Source organism: Macaca fascicularis, chromosome 5 (genome assembly GCF_037993035.2).
Source record: "Macaca fascicularis isolate 582-1 chromosome 5, T2T-MFA8v1.1".
Classification (NCBI taxonomy): Eukaryota; Metazoa; Chordata; class Mammalia; order Primates; family Cercopithecidae; genus Macaca; species Macaca fascicularis.
The window spans coordinates 40,935,024-40,957,656 of record NC_088379.1 but is presented as its reverse complement, the minus strand read 5'-3'; the positions used below and the strand labels follow the sequence as shown (position 1 = coordinate 40,957,656).

Sequence of the window (22,633 nt, the reverse complement as noted above, 5' to 3'; positions counted from 1 at the left end):
ATCCTACTACACACCTAGGTTATATGTACAGCTCATTGTTCCTATGCTGCAAAGCTGTACAGCATGTGACTGTACTGAATACTGTAGGTAACTGCAACACAATGGTATTTGTGCATCCACACATATCTAAACATAGAAAAATACAGTAAAAATGTGCTACAGATTGAGTCTCCATTATCCAAATGCTTGGGACCAAAACTGTTCAGGATTTCTGACTTTTTTTGGATTTGGAAATATTTGCATTACACTTACCAGTTCAGCATCATCTCAAACCTGAAAATTCAAAATCCAAAAATGTTCCAGTGAGCACTTTCTTTCAGAGTCATGTCTTTGCTCAAAAGTTTTGTATTTTGGAGCATTTCAGATTTCAGATTAGGGATACTCAACCTGCATTTTAATTTTCTAGGACCACTGTATATATGCTGTCCACTGTTGACTGAAACGTTATATGGAGCATGATTAGTGCAAAAGAGAGGGAGTTTAGGGTAATGGTTAAGAGAATGGTCTCCGAATCCTGACTGGCTGGGTTTAAATATTGGCTCTACCCCTTGCCAGCTGTGTGACCTTAGGCAAGTTATTTAATTTCTCCAGACCTCAGTTTTCTCATCTGTAAAATGGGACTAATAATAACGCCTATCTCATAGAGTTGCTGGGAGGGTTAAATGTGTTCATACATGGAAAGTAGTCAGAAAAATGCCTATTACAGAACAAGTACTCTGAAAGTGTTAGCTATAGTTACAATTAGTACAATTGATTCTCTCAAATAGGTAAATTTCAATATATACAAATCATAAAACACTTACAAATGTAGCTAAGGACACAACTTTCCACACATCCTGATATTCCTCTCTCTCTTTCTTCGTTTATATCCCATGTCTAGATGTCTTGAGCCTAATTTCCCATCAGGGAAGGCAGACACTCAGGGAGCCAGACCGCTGGTCACATCTGGAAATGACACAACTACAAGCTCCTTGGCGCAGCCATTATACAACTGGGTTTTCAAGAAAATAATATCAGAAAGGCTCCCCACAGGCCCAAATGTCTTCCCCACCCTCACCCTACAAACCACAGGAGAAGAAAGGAGAACGTCGACATGCCTCTTGGAGCGTTAGCTGCTTTCTCACAGCTAGTTATGGGAAGGAAAAACAGAAAGGCTGTTATATTCATGGCTGTGTAGAAAGCCAAGAATCAAACCTTGGACCAAGTGCAAGAGCTGGGAGCTGAATGGCATGGCCAGTTGAAGCAGTGAAAACCAGGCCACCCATGGCTGTCCTTGGCCAAGCTCATCCCTAGGAAGCTCAGGGTGAAGTGACAGGCTGGCTCTTCAGCCAGAAATAAAAATAAGGATATCAGCTGGATGGGCAATTCTATTGGTTCCCATCAAGTCACCATATCTCATTTTCTGGTCACTTAAAGTGAAGCTTCTGAGGGCGAGTAGAAGATATAAACCAACAGAGATTAGCATATCTACATTCTCCTTTCTTGGGCTCTAATTAACATTGTTTCTGCTTTTCATCTAGAATCTCAGTCCCTTGTGCTAACTGCTACTGAGTTATTCTAGTCAAAGTATATTAATGAAGGGGTGAGAACTACTAGCATCATGAAATTTTGGGATTATTTTACTCATCTTCTTCCTGTCCCCCTTTCTCAGACATAACAAGAACCAGCTAGGATTGGTGGATGACTTAACTGTTTCTGAGAAACGCCAGATGCCTCTCTTTTACTGCTCAACATTTTTCTGCTCCCTTTGTGATTTGTAAGGTGGCTCACCCTGATCTAGAGGGCTTTAGGGTTCTACTTTTCCAGCCTGCTCAGCCACTCTCCACCCACCATTCCCTGGTTGTGGAAGCTGTTCATTCCACAAATATCTACTGAGCATCTTCTGTATGACAGGCACTCTTCTATTCCAAAACATTCCAGAAAGTCAACAAATACCCTGTCCTCATGGGCCTTAAGTTCCAGTAGAGAAGACAAAAAATACGCAGAAAAACACAAATGAATACAAAGTTGGATGATAAGTATCATAAAAAAACATAAGGTGGGTTGAGGGACTAGAAATTGAGATGGTTGCTCTTTTAGGCAGAAATCTTGCATCTGCTTTCCCACCATGCTCCCTCCCCTTTTCCCTTTCTTCCTGTAATACCCCTCACCCCCTGAAACAGGAATAGCCTGGGCCAGTCATGGTATCACTTGCCCCTGATCACAGTGACTGCTTCAGGAATAAGGCCCACACAGGGTCAGGGTACATTACTAGGAATTTTACACCTGGGGCCAGGGGAAAGAATTCCCTTGCTTTTCTGGGCAAGGAGCTAGAAGCAAGTAGTCCTGGGGATGATATCGGCCACGCTCCCTGTTATAAGGGAATGTTTGCCTATCGGAAGAAAGAATGAGTTTAAGGAGAGATAAGAGATGAGAGAAAGATCCCGAAATCTCTAGGGTCACCCTAGTCCCCATGGGTGTCCCTTCAATCTTAATATTCTTGTAGTAAATCCTTTTTGTTCAGCTGAAGTGCCACTTCCTTTGGAAGGACTTTTCTGACATATCCAGTCTCAGTGAAAGGCCACTGTCACTATGACTTCAGAGTTCCTTTTTAAAAAAATACAGCAATAGCAGCAATCTATGAATACCTACTACATGCCAGACTTTATGCCAAGGGCTCTACCTGGGTCACCTTTACTACAGAACTTAACAAGTTACACCCTATTGTATCATTTTTACGCACATTTCACCCAGTAGAAAAATGAATATAAAAATTTGTGGATAATCTCCTTTGTGAAAGAAAAGAATTTATTCAGCCTGCATATGTGCAGAAGAGAATACAGCTGTCCCTCAATATCTGCTCTCCTAATAAAAATGCCTACAGTTTTTAGCTGAAATAAAGTCTACTTTTCCCAAGTCTTTGCTTGCAGCTAGGTATGGGTGCATGACCAAGTTCAAGTCTGTAAGATGTAAGTATGTGTGTAGTGTGTAATTTCCCAGAGATGTGTTTAAAGGGAGAGCATGGAATCTTCTCTCCGCCATTCCTCCTTTCTCTTGGCTGAATGTGGATGCGATCGCTAAAGCCTGAAGAGGCATCTCGGATCAGCAGGGGAAGAGCCATGGGTTGAGAATGTCGGTACAAAAAGACAAAGAAGCTTGGGCCTTCTGTTGGTGAAAAGACATGGAACCCCACATCAGCCCTGGACTGCTTATGTCCACGTCTCGTTTAAGTGAATTAGAAATAAAATTGTTATCTTATTTTATCTGTTGTTTTGAGGCTTTTGCGTTTCCCAGCTGAACCCGATCCTAACTGACAAAATGAGATTATATATATTACCTATAAAACTAGTACTTCCAGGTGCTTGGATAGATCAGTGAAGTTCAAGTCATTTTCTCTCTAGATGGAGATATAGCAGTATCATGGCTGGCCATTTTTGCTAAGAGTCATGTATCCCGGGATACTACTTACTCAATCAAGTCCTGTGATGTTATCGACATTCAACATAAACGGTAACAGCTGTTAACAACAGGTCATTTTACAGCAGTTAAAGCAACTAACTGTGGAAAGAGAAGCTAGGAGAGCTGAAGAAACCAATAGCTTCTCAGATTCTACAGGAGCTGGACTAGTAGTAAGAAATGTCAATCATGAGAATAAATCAGATTCCAACAGAATCTAGCAGGGGAACTGTGAGACAGAGCTTGATGACCCATCTATTATTATTCAAGTCCAAATTTAATATAAAAACAATAAACATTTAGACTTCTCAAATCCAGACTGGATGTTAGATGAGAAATTAAAGGACAAATAAGAGGTGAGACTGAGAAGCAATGAGTTGTGCTTCATTGTGTATGTGTGTTTATTTTATTTTTAAAGGAATTCAGCTTAAAATACTTTGTGTATGTGCGTTATGACCAATATGAAAGCTTTGTCCATTTATAAATACATGAGCCATACTGGCCTTAGCCAAATGTGAAGAACTATCAGGACCATTAGCTTTAATTTAAGGAAAGGAAAATAAATGTTTAGAAAATTGGAACCAATTCTTGCTTTCAGTATTAAAAGAAAAATTGCAAGGAACTGAATGTTTCTAGTTCATTTATTTTGCATGCTAGAGAAATGAGGACGAGTCAGGCCTCAATTATTTGTCCTCTAATGTGGACTTTATCCAAAATGCCTAGGGGGGCCGGGTGTGGTGGCTCACACTTGTAATCGCAGCACTTTGGGAGGCCGAGGTGGGTGGATCACCTGAGGTCAGGAGTTCAACACCAGCCTGACCAACATGGTGAAACCCTGTCTCCACAAAAAATATAAAAATTAGCCAGGCTTAGTGGGAGCTGCCTGTAATCCCAGCTACTTGGGAGGCTGAGGCAGGAGAATCTTGAACCTGGGAGGCAGATGTTGCAGTGAGCTGAGATTGCGCCACTGCACTCCAGGCGGGGTGACAGCAAGACTCCATCTCAAAAAAATAAAAAAATAGAAAAAGTGCATGGCAGTCGATTATAAATAAGCCTTACCTGCTCACTAAGGCGGGTTGGGAGGGCCTCTCTTGGGTAATACTATGTATGTACTAGCCATTTGTATGAGTTACATATATTGCTGGACCTTCACATGAAACCCTCAGGCAAGTACACATGAAACATCCAACTATTTCCTTGACAAATCCCTACCTTAGGTCAGTCTCTTCTATACTCAAAGAAACAAATGAAGCTTTTAACAATGTATGAAATGTTTTCCAAATTCCTATGTCATTCAAAAACAGTGACCATCACATGCACATGCTAGAGGAGAATGCATTTAAAGTATCCCGGCTTGTCCACAGTGTATGCCAAGGTAAGAGCTTGGCTCTTGTTACTTCACCCACACCAAGGCCCCAGTGGGTAAGCAAAATGTCCTTTAGGACAAAAGTGCAGAGCAAGTCTTCATTTTTGCATAATACTGCATTGTTTAATTCAAGCATTATTTCCCCAAGAAAACAAGCACTGAGCTTCTTGGCATACAAAGGCATATACTGTCAGACTGAATTTGCTCTTTTGGAATTAAAAAGTTGGAAGGAGCTCAGAACTCCTGTTCTGTAAAGGGTATGAAAGCGCAGGTGGGTGTGAGATGTGTGAGGCAAAGACGTCATTGGTAAGACAAGTGATCATTTCCTTGAGTGCCTATCTTTGGCCCATACCATTCCACAACCCAGTACTCCAGTAATCTTAAAAACAAGCAAATGTGTAGCTTTCCCACCTTGTCTACTGCTCAGGGATAAAGAAGAAAAGCCAAGTTACCTTTCGCATCTGAGTCAACAATCCTTCAAACTCCTTCAGGTTCAGTGTCGTTCCGCTGTAGGATGTGCAGCTATTTGCTGCTTTTCCCAGCCAGTAAATGGTAACTAATACCTGTGGAACAAAACGCACAAGAGCAGATTTTTCCCTCAAGAATGATGTTGAAACTAAGGAGTCAATAATGCACCACTAACAGGAAGGCAGGAAGGAAAGAGCTGATTTACACTGATTTTAAAAAACCACCACCCATGAGGTATTCATTAAATGTAAAATCACTTTAATAAAAACCCAATGCCATGTCAGTCAACACAAACATGGTTCAGTAGTTAAAACGACTCCAATGTTAGGAAAAGTTAGGTTGTAAAGAAATGATCTCTAAGTCAGCAAGAAGGAAAAATAAATCCACCAACATTATTTTTATGTAGTGAAAGTTTCACAATTAGGCAGCAAAATTTTTCAAAAATGCTTTGGAATCTTTATCCAGAGAAGCAATGAAAGAGACTGTCAAATTCCTTTTGAGAAAGGTGCTTTTGAAGGCCCATAATTTCTACTTGTGGGCACAGAGGTTCTGCTAAGGTCAATGGCAAAAAAAAAAATCCCAAACAAGTGATAAAGGTTAATTAGTGTTTCCAAGCACAGGATCAACATAATATATCTAATTAAAGTAGAAAGAAAGCAGTGTCATGAAGAATGTGATCTGCAGATACCTAGCTCTGGGGGTATAGTTAGATTCCCATTAATCTGAGATGGGAAATTTTGAGCCTTGACAAGGCTTGCTACCAATTAAACCACCTTGGATATTTAAGAATGTCTATGAGTATTCAATGGTCTGAAGCTACAGTCCCAAGTTAATTTTGTTTTGTATTTCCGAAGAAACTGTCCACAAAAGCAAATCCTCCTCACGTTCACTTCCCATGAAACCCAGCAGAGTCAGCTGAAGATGAGCTCCTTCACACTGAATTACAGGGAACTGAGGCCCATGTAGAAGCTAAGAGGAGTATTTTCTTTTCACATTCTGTCTTATTGCTTCAGCCAGGATGGGAAGTACTTATTGTGCCTCCTTCTACTTGGTAGGCCAGAAAATGCTTTGGACAACATGATATAGTTACATGAATCCAGCTGGCGACAGATCCAAAATATGGTTATGCGCATTGATGCTAAGAGGTGATTCCATTTTCTACCTCTGTGGGAAAATTTTACTTCATGAGCCCCTCAAAACTTCCGGAACATCTTTTTGAACTGATTGCTTACAAATAAATTTCCAGAGATTCAAATGTCAGGACATTAACTAGGACCATAAAATAACTAATGTGTGCTGAGAGTATGAGGCTATCTTAAAAGGTATAATGGGGGAATGGAAAAAAGACTTGTGTTTTAGGTTAAAAGTTTTCTGATTTGTTTAAAATTTTATGATGAAAATGGCATATACCTCTAGTTTTACAGAGGAGGAAAAAGATGTCAATCAAATATGATAGCACCTGGGGAGATTTTTTTAAAAAGAGATTTCAGCCAATTTTAAAATTTTAGAGGCAGAATGTAACTTCTTTCATTCCTCAATCTAAACTGAAAATAAAACAGCACTAACATACTTGCCTTTTGAAAATAAGATCTACAAAAAGTTCATTTTGGCAAGTACTAATAAAAATGCAAAAGATTAAAAGGAGGACAAAATACACAGAGTATAGACTCATGGCAGTCAACACTATTCATATTATGCAGATCTTACCCTACAACAATTTGACAAACTGCTTAATTTAATAATCCTATCTGTGCCTACAAATGGAAAGGGGCTAATGTTAGTATTGAGCCTGATCGTTTTGTGTTTAAGAAACTGAATCATAAACAGAGCATAAACAGAGCACAAGCTTTCACTTGTTTATTTCTGGATTGAGCACTTATCTAAATAAAGAGAACCACCACCACCCCAGCCCAACACATACACAATTTACTATTTTTATTTCTATCATGGTCATTAATTATTCTATGAAATACACATATACTTCTTTCTAAGGACTTTTTCTGGCAAGGCATATGAGAAGCATTGAATTTAGCTAAATTTTACACTTGAACCATCAAAGATACAAGTTTGGAAGTTAAAACACTTACATTTTTCAGCTTCCTACTATAATCAAGGCTCCTAGTCAAGGAAAGGGAAAAGAAAATATTGTCAGAATAGCAGATTCTAAATTGTGATCTTTCCTTAAATGCCACTAAGATGTACTCAAAGCTAACATATATAATGAGATCAGAAGAATGTATTATTTTTTAAGGTTTAAGTTTTGTGATTTCGGGCACTGAATAAAATTACTTAGAAAACAAAATGTAGAAGAACAAAGTGGGATTAAAGTTCCACAGTACAGTATAAAAAGATGATGCTTGACTGGGCACGGTGGCTCACACCTGTAATCCCAGCACTTTGGGAGGCCGAGGTGGGCAGATCATAAGGTCAGGAGATCGAGACCATCCTGGCTAACACAGTGAAACCCCAACTCTACTAAAAATACAAAAAAAAAAAAAAAAAAAAAAACCTAGCCAGGCATGGTGGCACACGCCTGTAGTCCCAGCTACTTGGGAGGCTGAGGCAGGAGAATGGTGTGAATCTGGGGGGCGGAGCTTGTGGTGAGGAGAGATCGCACCACTGCACTCCTGCCTGGGCAACAGAGCGAGACTCCATCTCAGAAAAAAAAAAAAAAAAAGATGATGATTTATAAAGTCTGGAAATAGAAAAAGTCCAATTAGAAATAGGACTGTTCATAGTTGTATTCTCAAAGATTAACCATTGAAGATTCTGCCTTGATCATAGACCACTGTCAAACTGAAATCCGACTGCACGTCCAAAATCTTAATGCAAGTATTTTTAACACAGGTCTGAAACCTTACTTAATTAGACAGACCTGAAAATATGTGTACAAGAAGCAATCCTATCCAAATATTTGTTTTTTTCTGCTCTGGATATAAATTAGCATTGGGAATAAGCCATAAGCAGGAAAATATGCTTGTTATGTTCAAATATACACACATGCATGCTCAAATATGCACCCATGTTTACTCTGTAACTATAAACAGAAAAGCTACTTCGAAATATTCATACAATGAAATATAAGAGTTCCTGCAAAATTATTTCAAAGTTTTTTTTTAACACGTCAACAAATAAACACTAGAAAAAACAAACTGCACTTCTTTTTTCCACAGTAACTTCAGTGAGGGGGAAAGGAGTATAAGTCTATCACATAAACCAGTCAAGAATTCCTTAAAGTATTTAGACCCTGATTACTTCACTGCAGCATATATTGACCTAAAGTACATATTAATGAATAAATGGACCATTTTAAGTCCTTTGAAATTTGAAGAAATAGAAAGCAAGTAGTATACCATGGAAATAAACCATTAACAAGGACTTAGATTGAAAGCATTAGTCCAGTTTGGATTTGATTTAAAAAATGTTTTCATGTTTCTGTTTTTAACAGGGGGAAAAAATGGGATGATCTTACCTGCTTGGATATCTGGTAGGGTTTTTTGTTGTTTTATGTTTTTGTTTTTGTTTTTTGAGACTGAGCCTCGCTCTGTCACCACGCTGGAGTATAGTAGTGCGATCTCGGCTCACTGCAACCTACACCTCCCGGGTTCAAGTGATTCTCCTGCCTCAGCCTCCCAAATAGTTGGGACTACAGGCACGCACCACCACGCCTAGCTAATTTTTGTATTTTTAGTAGAAATGGGGTTTCACCATGTTGGCCAGGATGGTCTCTATCTCCTGACCTCGTGATCTGCCCGCCTTGGCCTCCCAATCTGCTAGGGTTTTTTTTAATTTAAGAAAGAAACCAGATTTTTAAAAATCTATAAAAGATTTGAAACTTTTATGGAAAACAAATTAAGAATAGGGAACATAGAGCTTTTTCTGCATTGATGATAAAAGTTCATTGAGACTGTAACCCAGTGCTAAAAATTGTGCTTGGTACACAGAAGCTCACAAAATATTTGTTGAATGACTCCCACCTATTTTGTGGAAATATTTCCAAATTTTGACAGAGACACTCGGGAGCAATCCAGAGCCTGTGTACGTTTTCATCCAGTTGCTTTGATTCCCTGGAATGATACTTGCTGTGTGCCTGTCTAGATTATACTTTCATTTCCCATCAAGGTTGTCTGGCATCCATTACAGGTAGAGTTCACTAAATTACACATGCAGTAATCACTTGCAGGCTTTTCCTTTTTTTTTTTTTTTTTGGTCTACTCAAGTTACAAAAAACACACACACACACACACACACACACAAGAAAAACTGCCTATCATGAAAGCTAAACGAAAGAGTATTTTCTAAAACACAACTTCCAGAAAACCATCCAAAGTTCCTCTGTGGGATCTATCCCTATACCTTACTGCTTCTGCTAGTAATTGGTGGCAATGGGGTGCTCCTCTCTGTGTCTACGGATGTGCTGCTCAACTCTCAGAGGGACAACAGAGAAATATAGCAGTTCTACTTTAACTACCTTAGTTTATAAAATCTGCATATGTTACAAGCATTCCCTGCACAGTGCCAAATTAAACCAGCATCACCTATCAAAAATACATGAAATCCAATAGTTTATTCCATACTCTATTCCTTACTAAAACTATAAACAACTTTCTAAGTACTGTAAGTGAATTTATAGAATCATTTTAAGCTAAAATTCTTTATGTTCTTTGAAATACTCATACAGTAAAATGTTTTTTCTCTATAATGATTCTGAGCTCAACATCCTACTCCGCTTGTGGACTGCCACGCCCACCACACACGTCCTTACACATTATCCTTCAACCGCACCAGTTACTTTTCTTTCTTTTAAACATGAAGCTTGTTGTTCTTCCTCTTCCCCAGCCTTTGTACCTGCTCTTTCTCTGTCCTGAATGCCCTACAGATCTTCCCACAGCCTGTTCTTCCTTCCCATGTGTGTCTCAGCCCTCAGTTATTGCTCAGTTGAAACGCCAGCACTTCAGAGAAGCCACCCTCAGCCACCTCTGGACTGGCCACTGTCTTTTGCTTATTACTCCATTTTATTTTCTTCTCAGCACTTATCACTTCCTGCAATGATCTTCTTTGTTTACTTCTTTGCTTCTCGTTTCTTGACACTGGACTGTAAACTCCACATGAGCAGAAGACCTTGGCTATCTGAGTTCATTCTATTTCTCCAGTGATGAAAAGTATCTAACACATAGACGCTGCTCAGCAAACATTTGTTGAATGAATGAATGAAAAATGCCAGGGTCATGGGGGAATGTGATGGCAAAGTATTGCCTAAAGAAAATAAGAGTAGTCAAGTGAAGGAAACATTAAAAAGAAAATGAGGAGAAGACATACAAAAGGAGAGATAGATGGAAAGAAAGACAGGATTAAAAAGGGAGAGAATGCAGAAGGAAGAAAAGGAGACAGAAAAAAAAGAAGGAAAAATGGACAGGAAAACAAAAAGATGGTACAGTAACTAAGAAGGGACTGTATCCATGTATCATTTGCCTAAGTGACATTTTCCCCTTTAGGTTTCTTTCCACACCTTGATTTAAAGTTTCTTTCTTTACAAGTCGGTTGTTCCATCTTCCCATATCTGCACTGAGCACGCTTTACCTAGAATCATACCAGATGGAATATTCTGTCCAGTTTCCATTTTTAGATGAATACATGGGGCCTGCTGAAGAGGGGAACTTAACGAGGGCTTCAGATCTAGTGAGCAGCAGACCTAGGGCTAGATCCTCATTTTCCTGATGCCCAGTTTTTTGTAGATAAGCAATAGAGGTGATACGAGTTCTGAATTTTTAAAACCAATCAGGCTCAGAATTCTGGTTTACTAACATATTGATTTAAAGTGGCTCTAAAAAAAAAAAATGAATGCAGCAGCAGACACTTTCAAAGTGACCTTTCCTTCACCCTCCAAGCAATGTGTGTGTGACTAATTATTACCTATGAAGCTGCACAGTTACTATAGTTTCTGGTCACTTGCCACCCGGGTGAAACTATGAATGGGAGATGAGGCAGAACCTAAAACAATTTCCGAAAGTGAACAATGGTTTATAGAGGATAGATTTAAGTACAATAATAAATGGGGCATGTGATGACCAAGATGAGGTTTAGTGTGGTTTCCATATTCAAATATCCTAAATTTTACTCTGTTATTTTTTTGCTTAGCTAAAATTTTTCCCAGAGAAGTTTTAAAGAATGGCACATTGACAACAGAAAAGTAATTTTAGATAATAGATCACCACTGATTCCCCCATATTCCCAGTCATGAATCATAAAATCCAATATAAAATCCAAATTTTATTTTATCCAGTAGTCACTTTTTTCCTATTTTTCCTCATCCTTTTTTAAAAATAAAAAAATCTAGCAAATAGTATAAAATCAAATAGTATAAAAAATCAAGCAAATAGTATAAAACCAAATAGCATAAAAATCAAGCAAATAGTATAAATCGAATAGTATAAAAATCAAGCAAATAGTATAAAATTAACAGCTCTGAATTTCGGCTTCTCTCCCTTTTCTGTTCTTTCATGATAAAATGACTCCAAAAACAATCAAAAGAAGAAAAGTTACTAATTCACAGACCCCATCTATGAAACTATGTTTATTATTCAGGCATATCCATGTCAAACACTGTTTGGCTAAAGTGGAAAATGTTTTATATGAAATCAGCAGGATCTAAAGAACTTCTAAACTACAGGCAAGTTATCTCTGCCATCTCATACCCTGGTCACAAGCTATTTCTTTACACGAAGTACATTGCTGTCTCTTTTATTGTGACACTCTGCTCCAAGACTTATTTGGCCCAAACAGGGCTCACTAAGTAGATATAGTCAAAGTGCCAATGATCCATCTTCAAAGAACTTGATCACCGACACATATGAGAAGACAGTTACAATTGTAAATGAAGAAGTGAGTTCTCCAAAATCTAATGCCTTCCTTGCATAGCAGAGTTCAGATCTGTTTACCTTCCAAGAGCCTATTCAAATGCTCAATTGGCGCCAATAAAAGTTTCTGTCTAACACACTGAGTCTGTGCCTATTTGTTTCTTGCCTCTCTGTTAAGCTTTATTTAACATTTTTCTCCTTCTCTTCAAAATTCAAACTCTATATGCAAGATTTTTGCCTTCAAAAATATTATGATTAGAATGAAAGCTATGCACAGAGGGAAAGCCAACGTGAGTTGTTTCGAAAGTTGATTTTTACCTTCACATTTTTATTTTATTAAGCATAACCAATTCTCTGTCTCTTAGAACTTACAACATCATCACAAAATTGCAAATCAAACTATAAAGGAGTCTCCCTTAAATATAAATCATGCTTTACTTACTTGACTGTTACTCTGTTGGATGTATCCTGGAGGTCACTCGGGTCAAAAAGTTGAGATTCTTTAAGGCCAAGCTCTTTACAACCTCTCAAGAATAAGATAATATTGTCCTAGAAGGAAAAAAAGAAATCCAAGTCTATATTATCTTAGATTATCTTTATGAACCAGCCCCTCCCAAGTTGCTGTAGGGATACTGGTCACTAAGGCAGCTATGGTCAGGTCTAAATCATAGCTTGCATAACAAATCATACTTTGTTAGGAAATGCCAGATAAACAGACACTTCAAACCTCCAAACCCACAGCCATGCCAGATTCATTTTTCCCTTTAGCTTGACACATTTGTATAAAACTACAAGTAAAATGCCATTAAAAGGAAAACTTAGGCCAGGTGCAGTGGCTCACGCCTGTAATCCCAGCACTTTGGGAGGCTGAGGCGGGCGGATCCATGAGGTCAGGAGATCGAGACCATCCTGGCTAACATGGTGAAACCCCGTCTCTACCAAACATACAAAAATTAGCCGGGCATGGTGGCAGGGCCTGTAGTCCCAGCTACTTGGGAGGCTGAGACAGGAGAATGGCATGAACCCGGGAGGAAGAGCTTGCAGTGAGCCGAGATCGCGCCACTGCACTCCAGCCTGGGTGACAGAGCGAGACTCCGTTTCAAAACAAAAACAAAAACAAATAAACAACAACAACAAAAAAAAAAAAAAAAAGAAAAGGAAAACTTAACATTGTTAGGGGAAACTGTACTCAAAAACAGGTATTCGTTATTGCTTCTTTGTCCATGTCTTGTTGTATATACATCTTTATGGGTTTTGACTAGTAATACCTTTATGGGTGTTGACTAGTAATAGCTCTTCGTGGATTATAAACTGGGTTAAATGCAAGAAAAAAAATGTAGACTTAATTGAAATGAGAAAAAAAGGACAGGGAAAGCTTTTTAAAAGACTAATGCAAAAGACTGTCAAAAGAAAGTGAAATTTTCTCTAGCAGATACGAATTTACTCTGAATTGGCAGGCACCATTGACAATTAAGGAGGGGTCAGTCTCCATCTATTTTAAGTCATTAAGTACAAACAAATGGTTCTGAAAGGGACTGCAAATTGTGGGTCATCCTTTTGGAACTCCAGGATATTAGTCAAGAGGTTTATCAGTTACAAGTCTCTAACTGTCCTCTTCCTAAAAGACTTTTGAAGGTGGTAACTGACCCCGTCAGTTAGTGAAAACTACAGGGTAGGGAATGTTGGCTCCAGAAGCCAGACTGATGTGAATCCATCTGAATGCTGTGAGAAAGATGCTACAAAAATCTGAAATGATGGTGATTACAGAATCATATATTCACCCACGTGCAATTCAACTGAGTGAACAGGAGAGATATTTCCCAGTTACCCAGTTTGTAGTCCGGATTCTAAGATAACCCCCAAGAATCCTGCCCGCAATGTACACACCTCTTCTTGAGTGCAAGTGAAGTCTGTGAATATGATGGGCTATCACTCTGTGATATATCACTAGCAAGTTGACTTGGAGTTAATCAAAAGAAAGATTATCTGATTGGGCCTGACCTAATCAGGGAATCTCTTAGAAGAAGGTGAGGTCAGAATTCATGCCGGCCATGAATTCTACAGCTGCAAGGGGATGAATTATGTTAATAACCACATGAGCTTGGAAGAAGCTTGGAAGATGTTCAGATAGGATCTCAGCCCGCACTAATACTTTGATTTCAGTTCTGTGGGACCCTGAGCTAAAAACCCAGTTACACCATATCCAGACTTCTGACATTCAGAAAATGAGAGATAACCAAAGGGTGTTTAAACACATTAAGTTTATGCAGTAATAAAAAAATTAATACATCCAGGTTCAAAATAACAACAGCAATAAGTTGCTAACCTTTCCATCGCCCTTATTATTCACCATGCATTATTCCAAGAACTTTACATATATTCACGCATTTAATCCGTGTACAACTTTATGAACAATTTTGACAGATGAGTGATCTAAGGCACAGAACAATTTATCAAACTGTCCAAGATCACACAGCCCCCAAAGGATGGAGGTCCAAAACAACATGTCTTATGTGAAGAATTCAAGCATAAAAATCTGAGGCCAGCACCAAAGGAAGGTGAGGCTATGCAGGTAGAGGCTGATCATACAGGCCTCGAAGGCCATGGAAAGCAAGTTGCAGAATGTCACAGGGAGCTGTATCTGAGAAGTGAAAGCCTAGATCTATGGTGGAAGGAGATTGTTGCAGGTGGGGTTGGTGGGAGGTAGATGGTGTGAAGAAAGTATTCAAAGGAACAAGATGGGAGACAGGGAGACCAATGAGGAGTTACTACAACCTTATTTTCCCCCAATGAGGGTGCCTTCATCCCAGGATGTTTTCTTTTTGGGTAAAGCCTCGGTCTTTTTCAGCAGGCAAGAGATGCCATCGTTCACAAGAACTCTCAGAGGCTGACAGTGAGCTAGCTGCTCAGATCAAGTCTGAAGTCACCTATACCCTCACCAGTGTCTCCTTCAGTCACTTTCCACATTTTTAAATTATCAAATGTAAGAGTTCCCTCCCATCCCCTGAGTTTTACAGTTTTCCACTTTCTCTGGCATATATGCTTCATTGATCGACCCTGTCCTAGGTAGAAAAGAAAAGGAAAGAAGGCAAGGAATGAAAAAAGTGGTGATACGGAGTCCTTTCTAACAGACCCAAATTTTCTAGTTGTGCATTGATCATCCTGTTACTTAATTTAAATACAACATCTTTCTTTTCAAAATACTTATTTTGTCCCAATGTTTCAGTTACTTGAAATAAACTGTTTTCCACCTTTTTTTCTAGTTAATTGTGTTATCACAAGACATATCAATGTATTACTGATTTTAGCTATGCCAACCACGCCAGTCTTACTTGCTTCCACACTTGTCTTTACTCAGTACTCAGACTTCCAATTTGGGTCACATCATTTTCCAGAGACAGCAAAATCTTCTCCCTGGAATTTTGCTTTTCTTATTGCCAGTGGAATAAGCACATGTGGATGTTCACTTGGTATGCTTACATGTAAATGATTGGTTAGAAAAAGAAGAAGGAATAAAAGTCACCTACTTTGTTATTATTGGAATATTTATGAGCACATATGGAGATAAAAAGTTAGTACAATAAACTATTGCTAAAAAGTGGAAAAATATTTTGTCAATATGAGAATCAAAAGTTTGCCAGTGAATTTCTTTTTCTTTCTTTCTTTCTTTTTTTTTTTTGAGATGGAGTCCGACTGTGTCACCCAGGCTGGAGTGTAGTATGCAATCTCGGCTCACTTCAGTCTCCACCTCCTAGGTTCAAGTGATTCTCCTGCCTCAGCCTCCTGAGTAGCTGGGACCACAGGCATGAACCACCATGCCTGGCTAATTTCTGTATTTTTAGTAGAGATGAAGTTTCACCATGTTGGCTAGGCTGGTCTCGAGCTCAAGTGATCTGCCCACCTTGGCCCTGCAAAGTGCTAGGATTATAGGCATGAGTCACCATGCGCAGTTGGTGAATTCTTTTTTAAAAGGCTTTAAAAAATTTACTCATTATTGTTAAGAAAATAGGTTAAAGATAGGTGAAGGCTTTAGATATCAGACCATTATGGTAAATATAATTCACCATATATATTCACCAATGGGGCACTTATTAATATAAACTAAACGTTTGTAGCTTACACTCTTCAAGCATTTGCCTTCTATCTACCTGGTCTGTTCTGAGGATGCATATGGATTATTTTGTTTATTTTCAAAACAGCCATACACAGCAGTCACTGTTATTGTCTCCATTTTCTAGAGGAGTAGTTGAGGCACAGAGAGGTTATACACCATACCAGTCACCCTGCTACTAAATCCAACTCCCAATTAACTCCACACAGGCGGGGGGTGGGGGGGAAAGTTTCCCCAGATGTTAAAAATCTAAGTCTGAAAAGTGCCAATTCTTTTTCCCACCTCTCCAAGTTTCCAGGTGCCTTATTCTGAATTCAGCCTTCCTGAAATTTCCATTTTAGTGTTTTTCTTCTTGTCTCTTCTCTTTCTCTATGATGTTCTTCTTCCTCCTTGCCGCCCACCAGCAAACAAACACACATAAATATGCACTCTCTTAACTTACTTGGCTCTGTGACTCTCAAATTCTCCACTGACTCTAGCCTTGAACAATCTTGAGGATACCACATTCAAAAACATGTGCACCTCTCACGTACAATTCTACCATTCAGGAACAGTAAACAAACCCTTTAACTACCCAATGAGGCAACTCCAAACCAAAGAGTGACTAGTACAGAGCCAGGTGAGTCTTCACTTGAGAGTGCAAGTATCCACTGATTGGTCTTTAAGCTCTGAGTGCTTTCTGCCCAGAGGAAAGCAAAGGAAGTGTTGACACTCTCTGGGAATCATTTGACATCACAATAAAGGACAAGACCTGTGACCAGCATATAGTCCCCTAAGAGGTGCATGACTGTGACCCCCACAGATTCTCAACAGGGTGCTCCTCCTATGTGCATTGCAGACGCACAGACCAGCCCTTGAACACCATGCTATGTTCAGCACGCAGCCTGCAAACACAAAAGCTTTGTGCTGCCAGCCAGCCCAAACAATTTGGGCTAGAAGATTTAAATAACTGCAGGTCTGTTTCCAGCTTCTTGCTACAACCTAATGATGCTGGAGGGGAGCCAGGCCCTAGGCAGAAGAAAAGCCAGAAGGAAGAGCCACCCAGCCAAGAGCTAGCAAGGGCAGCCACTGGAGCAAGCGAGAAGGGCTGTGCCTTCAATTACATAAAATGCATCCTGTGAATTCTCATCTGCCTTGCTGTTCACACTGAGATTTTTCCACATTTACAATTTCCAGCAAAGCCCACATCTTAGTGTGTTAACTTTGGAAGCCAAACACTAAAAGTGTCTCTATCCCAAGGGAAAAGAAGTACAAGACACTGCTTTACTATAATGGCTATATATTTAGCTCTTACTATCATGGAGCTAACAAACCCATACATCTTTGCAAGAAGTTTTTAAAGGACTCTTCAAAAAAAGTCAATGTCATGTAAAACAAAAATTGGCGATCAAAGCCATCATGACCAAATGCAATGCATGATCTTTGATTAGACCCCAGATCCCAGAGGAAAAACTAAGTGAGGGTGTAAAAGTCAAATTTAAATATGAACTGCACATTGGATGATATCGTTGAATGAATGTTAATTTTTTAGGTGTGATTATGATTTTGCATTTATATGAGAGACTGCCTTTATTTTTAAGCATCCATATGAATTATTTAGGGGTGAATTATCATAATGTCAGTAACATAATGTTCAAATGGTTCAACAAAAAAGTACGCATGTGTATATATGTTCACACGTGAGGGGGAAGGGAGACAGAGAGAGAGGTTGCGACTATGTCTGCCTGTCTGTGAAGACAGAGATAAAGCAAATAGTAAAATAGTAACAAGCAGTGAATCTAGATCAAGGGTCAGTCAACTTTTTCTATAAAGGGTCGGATAGTAAATCTTCTAGGCCTTGTGGGCCACATGGTGGTCTCTGTTAAAATAATTCAACACTGTTGTTTAACCAGATCATATGTAAACAAACGTGTGTGTCTGTATTCTAACAAATTTTATTTACCAAGGCAGGCATTGGGTGGATTTGGCCCATCGGCCGTAGCTGGCTGACCCTGTATTCAGTTATTCACCATACCTTTCTTCGAATTTTTCTGTATGTTTGAGATTTTTCCCAAAAAAGTTTGTGAGAAAAGGTTCTTGAATTTCTAAAAGATAAATTCGACTAGGTAGGATTGTGACTTCATTAGTAAAAATCTATTCCACAAAATTCAAGGAAAAATGGTTGTCACCTCTGAGATGACCACCGCAAAGTCATGAGGTAAATCCTCAGGTGCTACTGATGGAAAGTCACCATTTCTGGCTAATTGGCAAGTAGTGCATGAGTCTCAATTCAACAGACAGACATAACATAAAGTTCCTCAAAGAGTCTATTTTGTACTAGACTAATATTAATATATGGATTTATACCACTGTTTATGTAACTTCCATACATTAAACCCTCCTTGTTCATGGGCCAGTGGTTTCTCATTTCATTGATTTGTGGGCTTGCCCTGTGTATAAAAACATTCCCCAAGGGCTATGGTAAGACCTGAGCTTGCTACCTTCCCAGGGCCTCTTACTCTAAAGACATCCTTGCAACTCACTCCCTTTCCTTTCTCACTCCAAAGGCAAGGTGAGGGTATAGCCCAGGATGGTCTCTACCCCAGAGTATAGCAAAGGTCCTGACATGTACCAAGTGCTTACTAAATACTTAAATAAACTCAATTAAATGTGCTACTACTCTTCTAGGTATCTGTAACAATGAATAAAGCAGAATTCCTTAGTCTTCACAATCCTTCAAATAACTGGAATTGTTCAAGATACACATAAATAGAGTTATGACATCAAATTAGAAAACAGAAGCAAGAGAAGAACAAATATATCAAGGAACAGGGCACAAATAGCTTTTCCAGTTAGAAGCTTTTCCAGTAAGAAGCCTTGTCTGCTTCTTAGCTACGTGTCCTTGGGCATAGATCCTAACCTTTCTGATCCTCATATCCTCAGATTCCTAACTCGTAAGGTGGGGGATGCTATCGACCTGTAGGGATGTCATAATTAAAGAAAACATGCATTAAGAACACAGCTCAGTGTCTGGCACCTTCTGGGCACTCACTGTATGGAAGTTTTTATTAAGACATTCTTGTTCACTCAGGCACAAAAGGACCATGGAAGATGCGATGATGAAAAACAGTTTATCCATGTATGAAAAACAGGCACACTGTGTAGGTATAGCACTTGCCAGTTACATAGGAGATGGCAAAGAAAAAAAAAAGACAGTTGCTGCTATTGTTACTCAGTTGTTATTAACCACCAGCTTGGCAGTTTTATACAAACAGCCTCAAATTTAGGGGCAGGCTACATACCAAAAGTCATTTGTAAGGTAGCTGCTTACAAGCCATCATTTGTAATTATCCCACAGATATAAATCCTTGCATGGTGGTTCTAAGTTCAGACCAGAAAAGCCTACTTCATCCAAAGTACACATGAAGAAGAGTAGGAATTACATGATGGAACCTAAAAGCTGGGCAGAACACTTCAGTGGGAAAACATATTCAGAGATGCCAGGTGCACGTCTCCTCTGACAACAGTTGGATCAAGGATCCCAACAGCTACAGAAGAGGTTTCCTCAGCCCATGGCAGTGCTATCAGAGGGAGAAGGAGCAGGAGGAGGGGGCCTCATCCAGGCCCTTCTTCCTCTTTTCTTCCGAAGGCAAGCAAGAAGCTCCTTGCTACCTTTCTCTTTCTTCAGTTGTCATTTCCATCTGAAAAAAAGTTTCTCTCTTGCTTTCTGGCTCTGGGGCACACACCCTGCATTTGGTAGTTCTCTATGGAAACCAGACAGGGAATGAGAAGCTCCCTTCTGTGCCCAACCTTCTTGGCTTTATTTCTTTTACCCCGTTAGGGAAAGATCAACATGATCATGGATTTGGGTTCACAGAAAATGAAGGGAGTGCTCATCTGGGTTTCAAATGAATCCAGACACCTTTACTGCCAGATATTTAAAATGCAATATATGCATAAAGCATCCATATAATTCTCAGTTTCTATAAATGAAAAGACTAGGTGGAAAATATTAAAATGTAAACTAGAATTACCTCTTTTGAAGTTCTCATTTTTATATATTTTCTACAATAAATATTTGCCCTAAAAATCTTAATAAGGCCCAGGTGCAGTGGGTCACACTTGTATTGCCAGTGCTTTGAGAGGCAGAAGCAGGAGGATCCCTTGAGGCCAGAAGTTCAAGACCAGCCTGGGCAATAGAGCAAGACTCTCTCTATAAAATGTTTTTTAAAAAATTAGCTGGGCATGCTGGAGCATGCCTGTAGTCCCAGCTGCTCAGGAGGCTGGGGTGGGAGGATCACCTGAGCCCAGGAGGTAGAGGCTGCAGTGAGCTATGATCGCACCACTGCACTTCAGCCTAGGTAACAAAGCAAGACCTTGTCAAGCAAGCAAGCAGGCAAGCAAGCAAGCAAGCAAGAGAATGAGAAAAGAAAGAAGAAATTTTAATAAGGACTAGCATACCTCAGAAAGACTTTCAGATTTGCAAGTCTATCACAGAAGACCCAGATCTTGTTAGGAAATCCACAACCAACAATAATGTTACTTTTCTATTCTACCTATAAGACTTGTTTTTCTTTTAAACATGGTTTTGGTTAGGTTTTCTACATTTGAAGCAAACTCCCTTTAACAGAAATGCAATTAAGAAACTCAGAACTTAAGGAATACCTCACCAAAATATCTCTAGGAACTTACCCCGTAATTAATAGAATTTGGGGATTTCCTGTACCTGCCGTGTGTTCACAGTTGCTGCCTCAGCCTGTATGGGTAACAGTCACACTCCAGTGACTGGCTGATGTCCAACAACAATCAGCACTTGCCAGACTTTCAATGCATTTTTATTTGCCAGGAGCACTTAATGAGGATACCAGCTCTTCCACTGAGAGAAAAGAGCAACTCATTCTGCCTGGGGGAATTCTGGGGAGGTTTGACCCAGAAGGTGGCAGCTGGGTGGCTGCTTGAAGCAGAAGAAAACATTTTATGGATGGGAAATGAGCAGAAGCGCAGTGGATCACAGAAGAGAAAAGGGGAGGTGGGAGGGGAAGAGAACTATGAAAGGTGAGACAGAGGAGGGCTGTGAGTGTCCTGCTAAAGATCTGGGCTGTTCTTTGGGCAGTGGGGAAGCCAGACCAGTTCATGAGAACAGGAGTCCTGGGATCCTAGCTTTGTTTTGGGAAAAGATGTCAGGTGCAGTGGGAGAGAGCCAATGAGTGGAGGAGAGGGTCCATTTAAGATCCCAGGCCCGGCATGGCCTGGTAGTTTGTGCCTGCAATTTCAGCACTTTAGGAGGCAGGCAGATCACTTGAGCCCAGAAGTTCGAGACCAGCCTGGGCAATGTGGCAAAACCTTATCTCTACAAAAATTTAAAAAATCAGATGGGACTGGTGGTGCACACCTGTAGTCCCAACTACTCAAGAGGCTGAGGTGGCAGGATGGCTTGAACCTGGGAGACAGAAGTTGAAGTGAGCCGTGATTGGGCCACTACACTCCAGCCTGGGCAATAGAGTGAGACCCTGTCTCAAAAACAAAACAAAACAATTAATTAATTAATTAATTAACTAACTAATTTAAAAAGATTTCAGGGAGAGCTAAACCAGAGGGGGCAGATATGAACACCTCTCTTTGGATTGGCCATTGAGTGGATGTGGGGATAGAGGACAAGGGGAAAGATGGGGTTTCAGGTAATGCCATGGTTTTTAGCCATTGAGATCATCCTAAGGAACAGGAGCAAGAGGAGATCTGTGAGGAAGGGAAATAAATTGGGAGCACTCTATATTTAGAGAGCCACAGCTCATCAGGGACTTATATTTGGGTTTGGAGTAGAGAAGCAAGGCCCCTGCAGAATATGTAGGTATGGGAATCACCAACCCAGGAACACAGGAGAAGCCAAGGGAAAGCAGGATATTTCCTGGGAGAGGTCAGACATGGAACGAGCAAGGCTAACCCAGAGACATCATCCACATGTAAAGGACAGTTAGAGGAGGATGAGTTCATCATGCATGAAGAGGAGCAAACACAAGGAGGAGGAGAACCAGGGAAGACAGTGCCAAGGAAGCCAGCCCAGAGCACTGTTTCAGGAAGCACTGTGTGTCTGGAGTCAAATGTCACACCACCACATTGAGGATCCCAGCTCTGCCCCTTCCTGGCTGAATAGCCTAACCCTTCTCTGTCCCAGGTTTCTCTTCTAAAAGCCTATGTCCTTATAAGTCCTATAGAACCTGTTACCCACAACATTTCTGATCACATCTCTGAGGCTCCCCTACCTACCACCCCCGATGCGGCTTCAACCAGGCACCTGCTCACGGGTCCTCAGACATGCCAGGTGAGCTCCTGCCAGGGCCTTTGCAGTGCTCTCTCGCTCTCTTTTAACCTAGATATCACCTAGAACAACAATAACTGGGGCATAAGAAGTAAATGCTC

The 22,633-nt window shown here is 40.0% G+C and overlaps 1 protein-coding gene across 41 annotated transcripts in view; it reads right to left on the bottom strand.

The window, feature by feature from the left end:
- LIMCH1 (LIM and calponin homology domains 1) overlaps nucleotides 1–22,633 on the bottom strand; it is a 343,072-nt gene that overhangs the window by 88,614 nt on the left and 231,825 nt on the right. For all 41 annotated transcript variants that reach the window (XM_074039671.1, XM_074039672.1, XM_005554772.4 and 38 more), the window contains 3 exons: nucleotides 12,569–12,675; nucleotides 7,357–7,387; nucleotides 5,254–5,364 (listed from right to left, as the gene is read on the bottom strand). In XM_074039671.1, coding sequence (XP_073895772.1) covers nucleotides 5,254–5,364; nucleotides 7,357–7,387; nucleotides 12,569–12,675 — 249 coding nt within the window. The remainder of the gene's footprint in view (nucleotides 1–5,253; nucleotides 5,365–7,356; nucleotides 7,388–12,568; nucleotides 12,676–22,633) is intronic.